General features: G+C 43.2%; 1 protein-coding gene across 1 annotated transcript in view; it reads left to right on the top strand.

Annotated features, from left to right (window-relative positions):
- Positions 1-11,390, top strand: part of LOC308281582 (protein NLRC3-like) — a gene marked incomplete at both ends in the record, with an annotated part of 55,968 nt that overhangs the window by 29,688 nt on the left and 14,890 nt on the right. Inside the window, 2 exons of the mRNA XM_080721808.1 lie at positions 8,947-8,971; positions 9,233-9,403. Of these exons, the coding sequence (XP_080577934.1) occupies positions 8,947-8,971; positions 9,233-9,403 (196 nt within the window). The remainder of the gene's footprint in view (positions 1-8,946; positions 8,972-9,232; positions 9,404-11,390) is intronic.

Raw genomic sequence — 11,390 nt, 5'->3', positions numbered from 1 at the left:
CTTCCTTCCATTTGAAAGCTGGGGATCATAGCCACAAAATGATATATTGGTTGTGGAGATTGACCCAACAGTTTTGAAGATATGGCTTATAGAATGATGCCATGCTGAAATAGTACTTTTGAGATATTCAAGTTTTAAATAAAGCTCTAACCTGCAATGACCTGACTCCGCCACATGGGGAAGTAGAGAGCCAATCTTCAATTCAAAGAAGCTTTATTGGCATGAGAACACAAACGTTTACACAGTGGTGGAAAAAGTACCTACACTTTATAATTAAGTAAAAGTAAGCAATTTACCCCGAGTGAGAGGACATTATGCTCTCATAATGTCCGCAGTGAGGTTGTTATCGGACGAGGCGCAGCCGAGTCCGATAACAACCTCACTCAGGACATTATGAGAGCATAATGTCCGACCCCGAGTGGTAAATAGCTTTTCTACCACTTTTTCCCGTATACATGAAAGAAAACACATAGTTGTAACTTGCAAGGATCTTAAGTTACAATCATTATTGCCTATAAAACTTCCGCGAGACAGCAGATAGTTCCACAAACATCATCTTCTACTCACCAACAGATGGCGCCAACTCCATACTAATCCATGCGTCTAGCTTACAGCTAAGCTAACGTCAGTTAGAAGTACCGTTCCGGCCGTAAATAGAGGCTGTTCGCTTCCAGAAAGGCATAGGTTCAGAGAAAAGGGGCTTTAAAGTTGGCGGATTGCATTGGATCCAAATAAATCGGCGACTATAGCATGCACGTTAGTAAACATAGGACCGTTGCCACCGTCATTTGTTGGTTGGGGGAAGTCCCCGGATGTACACTGAGGCGCATTGATCTCGGACACACAACTTTGCGGCAGTTGTCCTCTGATAACCTCCGGAATTTAGCCAATCAGAATCCAGTATTTGAACACGTGACTCGAAAAAGTGGTAGAAGTATCAATACTGCAATATAGAATCACTCTGTTACAAGTAAAAGTCCAGAATAAAAAATGTACTTGAGTAAAAGTACAAAAGTATTGGTATCTAAATGTACTTAAAGTACCAAAAGTAAAAGTACAAAATGTTGGAAAATAGCAGATCTACAAGCTCACAACGCGTCGCACCGCAATGCGTTGTGAGATTGTAGATCGGCTATTTTCAAATAGCCTTTGTATAACATAGGGCTAAAGTGGTTTATGTATGTTTTAAACTTTAGTTATTGCTTTGTAGATGTTGATTTTAATAGCCCAAAACATACATTAACCACTTCAGCTGTTATTGTAGCCTATACACATTTTGGCCATTTGAAAATAGCTCACATTGTGAGCTTGTAGATCTTCTATTTTAAAATAGAAGATAAAAATATATGTATTTAATTCCGGACTTCTACTTGTAACAGAGTATATCTAAATTGCAGTGGGCATATACTTTAACTTAAGTAAATAAGAAAAGTAAAGTATTTCTTCCTATAGTGGCACAAAGTTCTATGGGCCACCCGTTTTCGTCAGTCCACGTTGCTCTAAGGGAAGCTACGTGCGCAACACTATAACTCGTGACCTATTGAAATTGGTCAGCTAACTGTGCTAAAAAATGCTTTATGTAACATCAGTGTTTGTGTTTGTGTAACTTCAGTCAGAAGGATAATCTGACGGTTCTGATCTGATAATAAACCACAATCTACAGTCTTAACCGCCTTGCGTTGTGAGCTTGTAGAAGAGCAACAATAGAGTTGGGTATACGATGCCTGCGTTAGCCTGCAGCTAGCGCTAGCTAACGTTAGCGTTAGCCGTTAGCCGTTAGCCACTAATATACAGTCATCCAGAATAGTCTAATAAGTCAACTTTCCGACGTCGAGGGAACGATTACATTCCATGTGTCCTTCTGATGGATTTTTCCCCTGGCTGTCATTCCTGTTAATGTTTTATTGTCCACGCTATTGAAACGCTCTGAACGTTAAAACTAGATATTTTTCGAGGACACTGTTCTATTCAATGCTAAGCTAACTCAACGAGAGGACCGCACTGTTTCCGGAACACATACGTCACGAGTCTTAGCCAATCACAGACGCCAACGGATCATTTTTTCCACACCAGAGAAGAAGAAAACCGGACTAACAATTAAATAAATAATAGATAAATAATAGATAAAATCATTATAACAACGTAACGTGGTTCATTTGGAACATACGTGGCATTAAATTAACGGAATAAATTAATGTAATGGAGTCTCGATATTACCGCATTTGGCTACAAAGGGCTAATACAGGCTGGCTAGGTCTAGCATTTTAGCCATATTCTGGGAGGACCAACAAAAATATGTCACGATCTCTCACATTAATTTAAAAAAGTCCTATTTACATGCAGAGTTAAGCTCTAGCGTTTAAGTGAAATGTAGCCTAGATATTTTGAGATGCTTTTGTGGCTTTATCACATTTTAGAGAAAAAACAAAACAAAACGTTATAACAGCTCCTGTGAACAATTGATCAGTGCGAAATGACAAGCTGCCTGCCAGACTGGGACACAATTATAGATCAGGCTTTAAAACCCAGCATACACATACATTTTATGTTTTAGTGCTAGGTTTTCTATTGTATATTCACTGACATATTCACTGTATTGTATCTAACAGCAACAGTTTTATTGTTTTACACATAATAAATAACTAAAATTTAAAACAGATTACTATATGGTGCTTTTTGTCCAAAGGGTGGAGCTACATAAAAGTTTGCGGGGTCACTTCATAAGTAGGGTTAATTCCCCAGGAAGCATCATGATCATAAGTTTCATGACCTCACATTTAGGGTTGGGGACTGTAACCGCCGTACCGCGGCCTACCGCGGTGTCAGGGTCCTTACTGCGGTAAAAAAAGACAAAAAAGAGGCTTAAAGCGAGTTTTAAAGCGAGGACCGCATGCATTCCATACCGCTCTGCTCTGGGCCGCGTACCACATGTTTGGAAGCTCTGGCTGTTACGTCAGACCATAGCGTCAGACACAGACCTGCACTGCACACTGGGGCAGCAGCCTCGTAGTCTGATTGAAGCACAAAACTTTTTTTTCCAGAGTCCCCCATTCAAAGTCAATGGGGTTTTTGGGCGTAGTTTTTTGTGAATTACGTTGCCGCGGTAACGCGGATCGGAAAGAAAAGTAATAACACCATTCCAGGCCGAGCTGCACGTTTTGATGTATATATTGCGGGGTTGGAGTAAATTGTGTGGCAGTTATTACCGCACGAAATTTGCAAGAACATGATTATTATTGTGAACTAGAAAATATCATTTCCAAGAAATGTTAAGTGTGCCTGCAGCTCGCTAAGTGTGTGCAACATTGTGTAGTGGTTGGTGATAGCATTTGTAGCATTAACATTAACATCAGCATTAGCTTTAGAATTTTTAACATTAGCATTTTTATCCTTAACATTTGCATTTTAACATTAGCATTTTATTAGCATTAGCTTTAGCATTTTTTAACATTATCATTATCATTTTTTGCATTAGTGTTTACACAATTGTTGCCAGGATTAAAAAGCAGCCATGTATTCAATTGCCAAAATTTTGGCACAATTGTTTTAATGTGCACAATGGTGCATGGATAATGTTCGGATCATGCACTAAATGTGTTCACACCATTTACAGCTTTCAAACAAAAGAAATCCACTTGGAGGTCTGCAGACAATTATTTGGGGGCCAAAAGGTGGCGATATATGAAAGATTGTGGGGTCACTTCATTAGTAGGGTTCATTCTCCAAGGAGCATCAATGTGCTCCATATGTTTCATGATAATCCTCACCTCATTAGATAGTGGACATTTTGGCCTAATGGTGGCGCTCATTAGATAGTGGACATTTTGGCCTAAAGGTGGCGCAAGAGTAGAGGTCATAACGTCAGTAAAAGCAGTAGGTTTAATCCTGTGGGGAGAATAAATGTGACAATCTGACCGGTACGTTTAGAAATATTGTGACAGTGAACATTTTTACCTAGATAGATAGATAGATAGATAGATAGATAGATAGATAGATACCTTTATTCGTAAGAAAGATAGATAAGAGGGGGGAAAAAAACAAAGACAAGAGCAGTACAGTACCAATAAGGAGAAGGTGCATCAATAGAGGGGGCGAATAATATATCAGAATATATACATAACGTGTCTTGCAAAAGAGACCATAGCAGTCAATGCTAGTTAGTGTAAACAAGTATCTCACTGTCAAAAAACCTAGCCCAACCCTACCCTCCCTGCCCCTTCCTTGTATATACTGTACATACTGATTGTTTAGACTTACTGTTACCTGCCCCTTCCTTGTATATATTGTATATACTGTACTTACTGATTGTATAGACCTACTGTTTTCTTTTTTTCTTTACATATCTACTGCATAGTACTGTGTTCTATTTGTCTGTCATTCAATGTTATATGAGATACTTTAATGGTTTCCTGTTGAAATAAGCTTAGTCTTTTCATGGATCTCCTTTTAGTAGACCTTGTACCAGTGAACTGTACCGTCATGAATCTGTACATTTTCCTATGCAAACTTCTAATAAAGCCTTCAATCAATCAATCAATCAATGTTAAACAAAGCAAAAATACTCAGAAACTACCAAAACTAACAACCTAATAGTGCAGTGTCAAAAATCAGTGCGAAAAAAAGAAGAAACTAGGAAGCGTGTCACCGCAAGGCGCACATGAGCACTCTTCCTGGAAGGTCCTTAGAGGTCAAAGTCAATACAGCAATTGTTCCTTAGAGGTCAAAGTCAATACAGCAATGGTTCCGTAAGTTTAAGTTATGAAGGGAGACCTTTTCAAACGTCCGTTATGTGTCTCGTTGTACAGCTTAAGGGCAGCCGGTACAAAAGATTTTCCTAATCTCTCACATCTCCGTACTGGGTAGGTAAAGCGGTCGTTTCCTCTCTTACTCCAGTAACTGGTGATCTCTAGATGGAGGGGGTGGGAGGAGTTCTCCAAGATGGAATCTAGCTTCTTCGCAGTGCGCACCCTGGTTACTTCCTCCACCCCCTGCAGAGAGGACCCAACGACAGAGCCTGCTTTCTTCACCAGTCTGTTTAGGTTAAATGTGTCACCTGCTCTGTTGTTGCCACCCCAGCATGTTATGCCAAAAAAGAGGACACTTGTCATGACAGACTGATAGAACATCTGTAGCATCCTATTGCACACCCCAAACGATCTCAGTCTTCTCAGGAGGAATAGCCTGCTTTTCCCCTTGCTGTGAATCGCCTGCGCGTTGTCCGACCAGTCCAGTGAACTATTCAGGTGTACTCCGAGGAATTTGTAGTTATCCACGAGCTCAACCACCTCACCGTTAATGGTGCTTGGCACCGGGGGGACTCTCTTGGAGTTGCGGAAGTCCACCACCATCTCCTTAGTAATGCTTGCGTTGAGCTTGAGATGGTTGTCCTCGCTCCACTGCACAAAGTCCCTAACCACACCATCGTGCTCAGCCGTGTTGTCACCCGAGATCTTGCTGATCACTACAGTATCATCTGAGAACTTCTGCAGATGACAGGTCTTGGAGTTGAAGCGGAAGTCCGATGTATAGAGAGTGAACAGGAAGGGTGAGAGCACAGTTCCTTGAGGGGCCCCCGTGTTGCTCACCAGCACATCGGACCGACAGCCCTGCAGTCTCACAGACTGTGGTCTTTCTGAAAGGTAGTCTGTGATCCATGCCACAAAGCCCTTGTCCACCCCCATCAGCGTAAGCTTCTCCGCAAGCAGAGACGGTTGGATAGTGTTGAAAGCACTGGAGAAGTCAAAAAACATAATTCTGACTGTGCTGCCCAGATCTTCCAGATGGGTGAGAGACTTATGGAGCATGTAGGTGATGGCATCATCAACCCCAATATCAGCCTGGTAGGCAAACTGAAGGGGGTCCAGGTGATCACTGACCGCCGGTCTCAGTAGGTTCAGCACCAGCCGTTCAAAGACCTTCATGACCTGTGATGTCAGGGCGACTGGTCTGTAATCATTGAGGACCGAGGGACGGGTCTTCTTAGGCACCGGGACAATGCAGGAGGACTTCCACAGCTGTGGTACCTTCCCCGTCCTCAGGGAGAGGTTGAAGAGATGCGTGAGGGGGACAGCAAGCTGCTCCGCGCAAGCCTTAAGCACCTTAGAGTTGATGTTATCAGGTCCCGCTGCTTTCCTGGTGTTGACTTTTCCGAGTTGGCGCCTCACTTGCTCGGTGGTGAGAAACAGGGTGGGTGGGGGGGGAGGGGGGGGGGGGAGATGGTGCAGGGGAAGAGAGAGGGCGGCAACCGAGGTCACCGTTTGACCCAGCCGCTGCTTGTTGAACATTAACAGGAGCACCGTCAAACCGATTGAAAAAACGGTTCATCTCGTTTGCCAGCTCCTCCGTGCCTGACACAGTAGAGTTGGCAGAGCCGTACCCCGTGATCTTCCTAAAACCACCCCACACTTGTCTCGTATTGTTCTCCCTCAGAGAGTTCTCCAGCTTAGCTTTGTAGCTCCCTTTTGCCTGAGCCTTGACTGTTTTAAGCTCCTCCACCACCACCCTCACGCCCTCCGAGTCACCTGCATGGAACAGATCCCTTTTTCTCTTAAGGAGGTGAATGATTTCTTTTGTCATCCACGGCTTGTTGTTAGAGAAGCAGCGAACCTTCTTAGTAGGAACACACACCTTCTCGCAGAAGCAGATATAGTCAGTGATAACCTGACAAAGGCTATCTACATCATCCCCATGTTCACTGAAAAATTATTCCCAGTCTGTCATTTCAAAATCAAATCTGAGTCTCTCCTCCGCCTCCCCCGTCCAACACTGAACCTCCCTGATGAATGGAAGTACTCTCTTCACGACAGGAAGATACGAGGGCTCCAGTTTCACCATGGAGTGATCAGAGCCACACACTGGGGGGAGGGAGACGCAACTGTATGCGTTCCTAACATTAGCATACAGGAGGTCAAGAGTGTTCTCACCTCTTGTTTTGCAAGTGACATACTGGGAGAAATCAGACAGGCCCTTAGCAACATTCACCTGGTTTAAGTCCCCGTTCAGCAGAATAAGGGAGCTAGGGTAGTGCGTTTGAAAACTGGCCACAGTAGAAAAAATAGTGTCCCGAGCTACCGCTGCATTGCCACTAGGTGGACAGTACACGGTCAACAGGACGACGCACGAGAATTCCCGTGGTAGATAAATTGGTCTCAAAACGACCCCCAGTAGTTCGATGTCTGGGTTACAAATTACCTTTTTCACTGTGGCGTGTTCTTCCCTGCACCAGGTCTTACTAAAGTAAACAAGTATCCCACCCGCTCTTTTCATTTTGCCATTGTTAAGTGTGCCTGCCATGCAATGGCAAAACACTTATTGTAATCCGCCATACTTAATTAATGACGATCCCACAAATTTGGTGCGCTAATAACTGCCGCACAATTTACGCCACCGCCGCAATATATACATCAAAACGTGCGGCTCGGCCGGGAATGGTGTGCTATTACTTTTCTAAGAGAAAAGTTGTATCGTTTAATTGATATTAATTTATTAGTGAATTAATTGTACCCATTGACTTATAATGGGAATCGCAAAAACTCACATTCAATATTTTTTTTCTCGCAAACCATAGGGGCTACAGTTTCAAAACTTGGAGAGGAGATTTATAATGATATCAAGGATTAAATAAAAAATAATTTCGTCAGTTGGCCTCATGGTGGCGCTATAACAGTACACTTTACCTTTCGGCCTGTAACTCTTGAACCATGGGTCGGAAAATTAAAATTCCTTTTTCGCTGGATTCCTTGGGTCATGACGCATCTCCTCATATAGGCCACACCCATTTGCGTCAGGATAGATTTTCCGCCATTTTTCTTCAAAACACACTTTTTGCTCCTTTTCCTACATATTTTCTCCAAATGTCACAAAAATCGATACACACGATCTATGGACTCATGCGATAAACATATTTAAACAATATTTTGATAGTCCATACCGTTCTTCCGTAACAGGGTTCCAAAGTTAGCGGGAGGAGCCCGTTTTGTAAGAAGTAGCCATAAATCACAAACAAAACATCCAGTCAACACCAAATTTTAACCACAAGTGGGGGGCGCTATACTGAACATATACTCAAAAGCATTTCCACTTCGACCCATAGGGGGCACCACAAACGCGCAAAACGTAACCGCTAATGCTAACAAATGCTAATGCTAACAAATGCTAATGCTAACAAATGCTAATGCTAACAAATATGCTAATGTTAACACATACAAGGTTGCACACACTTAGCGAGCTGCAGGCACACTTAAAATTTCTTAGAAATTTTCTTTTCTAGTTTTTCACTATCTCTCGATCTGCTCTTATCATACAAAAACCATCTACAGAGATAGAGTTATCTGGACATGAACTGTTCAGCCATGATTCTGTAAGACAGATAATGTTGGCATTTTTGTATTCACTCTGAGATAACATGAGAGTTACCAGTTCGTCCGCTTTATCAATATCCTGGACTGATCTAACATTCCCCAAAACAACAGAAGGGAGATAGTGCTGTGTAGAAGAGGGGGGGAGGGGAGGGGAGCTAGAGGGTTTTTTGATTCTCCACAGGGCTCGCTTTTTTTTTAGCGAGCTGCAGGCACACTTAAAATTTCTTAGAAATTTTCTTTTCTAGTTTTTCACTATCTCTCGATCTGCTCTTATCATACAAAAACCATCTACAGAGATAGAGTTATCTGGACATGAACTGTTCAGCCATGATTCTGTAAGACAGATAATGTTGGCATTTTTGTATTCACTCTGAGATAACATGAGAGTTACCAGTTCGTCCGCTTTATCAATATCCTGGACTGATCTAACATTCCCCAAAACAACAGAAGGGAGATAGTGCTGTGTAGAAGAGGGGGGGAGGGGAGGGGAGCTAGAGGGGTTTTTGATTCTCCACAGGGCTCGCTTTTTCCCTTTTTTGAATTCCACTGCTCTTCCTCCTTCCATTACTCTTCCTCCTACCTCCAGTCTTCCTCCTACCTCCAATCCTCAGGTAGGGAATAATGTCTTTACTGGGTAAAGAGTATTGATCCTTGAGTGAGAGAAGTTTCTCACGACTGTACTGCAAGCAAGCGCCTCCGTGCGCCGGTTGTTGTCGTACGTATCCATGTGCCGTCTGCACCCCGTGCGTCACGACGGTCCTATCCGTCCACAACGCCTCGCTCCGCGGCTCCTTGTCTCCCGCGATAATGTTCATGTCCATGGTTCACTCCGTGAACCGAAAGCGTGCACCGTGTACCTTGTAACAGTCCAGTTCCACGTCTTTAAAAAGAAAAAAACACACGGCTACATCCGCAAGTCCGCGCGTAAAAGTAGTCCCAGCGGTGATCCTGTCCTTAAAACTCCCGGGCTGTTCCAGCCCAACCGGCCGTCGCGGATCGAATCCAACGACCCCCACCGGTCGATTCACGGCACCGAGAGCCGTGTACGGCCCGACTCACTCCTTTATAGGGTAAAAAAACACGGCACCGTTCGGGTACACCGCGCGCTAAACAGGCAGGGCCTAGAGGTTCATTGTTCACGGTCGCTGACCAGCCGGTCAGAACAATGAAAAAAATTAAAACACGGATAAAAACACGTAAACACTAAAACAAAGACCACCAGACAAATGCCAGGTCTGGCCTGTGTGAAGAAGGGTCACACAGAAGGAAAGCGCTAGAAGAAAGGCTATTTAAACACCTCTGGGGAGCATGGAGGTTCACAGTCTTTATTTATATTATTCTTTTCAATATATGTTATTTATGATGTTTATGTAAGCTCTCAATGTGCGACATATTGTATGTGAGCTTGTACATCTGCTATTTTGGCTGAATGTTCAGCCCAGAATAGGGTCATCGGCCATATGGTGGCGCTTTACCTTACACCATTTCTAACTAGATAGAAAATCTCTTAGATAACGTCATTGACAGTGAATGTTGTCTAATTTGTTTGATTGTACTTTACAGACTCGTTGGCTGTTACCTCAGAAAGACAGACTGTGAAGTTGTGGCTTCAGCTCTCAGCTCTAATCCTTCACATCTAACAGAACTGGACCTCAGTGGGACCAAACTGGACCTTTCATCCATGGAGCTGATCTCTGCTGGACTAAAGAGTCCACATTGTAGACTGCAGATCCTAAGGTCAGACTAATTTACCACCATTATTTGTATTAGTTTAGTTTTACTATTCATTATGTGATTGTAACACAGCTTTTCATGTACCCACGATGCGATCCTCACACCTTCTACTGCCCATGCACCAACCAGACTGTATAAAGGCATACGCTCTGCCTCAGAGAGATCCAATCCAACACGTCCACATTCTATGGGTTGCAGTTCTATACCGCAATACATTGTGTGTTCTCTTTTATGCCCATATATGGAGATCCCTGAAGTCATCAATATTAAGCCAGTTTACAGTTTAGGCATTTTAGCAGACACTTTTAATCCAAAGCAATTTATAATAAGCAGGTAATACACATCACTATAATAAGCAAATGAGATAATATGTCAGTACATTAACAACAATAAAACAATATAACAAATGCATAGGAATATCAATCTAGAAAAAACAATAACATAGGTAGACCACACACCTAATTAGTAAAAAAAACATCTGAAACCTAAAATAAATGCTATCTAGCTTCATGTATGGTTATTGAGGGTCATTGAGGGAAGTGGGAGTGTTACAGTAGTGCTATGGGTTTAGGTGGAGTCTAAAGAGGTGAGTCTTCAGTCCACGGCGGACACTATAGGGAGTGTGTCTGTTGTTCTAAGTGCGACAGGGAGTTTATTCCACAGCTTGGGGGCCAGGAGGGCAAACTGTCTAGGACGAGTGGATCTTTGTCCTGGGGTTTTTAGCGAGGGTTCTGTCAGCATCCCTGTGTTGGCTGATCCAAGTGAACGGGTGGGGGTGTAGGGGTTGATCAGGTTTTGGAGATATGTAGGAGCCATACCTTTGGCTGCTTTGAAGGTCAGCATCAGTGTTTTGTATTCAGTGCGGGCCGCAACCGGGAGCCAGTGGAGGGAGCAGAGAAGGGGGGAGACATGTGATAACTTTGGCTGGTTGAAGACCAGACGTGCCGCGGCATTTTGGATCAGTTGGAGAGGTTTATATGCACATGCCACGAGACGAGTGAGGAGAGAGTTACAATAGTCAAGTTTTGATATGACAGATATCTGGATGAGGAGCTAGGCTGACTTGTGGGTGAGGAAGGGTCTGATTCTATGGATGTTATAGAGTGTGAACCTACAGGACCGGGTGACTGATGCAATGTCTGCCTTGAATGATAGCTGGCTATCCAGGACCACACCAAGGTTTCTAGCAGTTGGAACCGAAGTTACCAATGCATTATCTATGGAAATAGTGAGATCTTCCATGGGGCAAGATTTAGCTGGGAAGAAGAGAAGCTCCATCTTGTCCGGGTTCAGCTT

This window comes from Nannobrachium achirus (genome assembly GCF_963921795.1).
Source record: "Nannobrachium achirus genome assembly, chromosome: 3".
Lineage (NCBI taxonomy): Eukaryota > Metazoa > Chordata > Actinopteri > Myctophiformes > Myctophidae > Nannobrachium > Nannobrachium achirus.
This window is presented reverse-complemented; position numbering and strand designations above follow the sequence as displayed.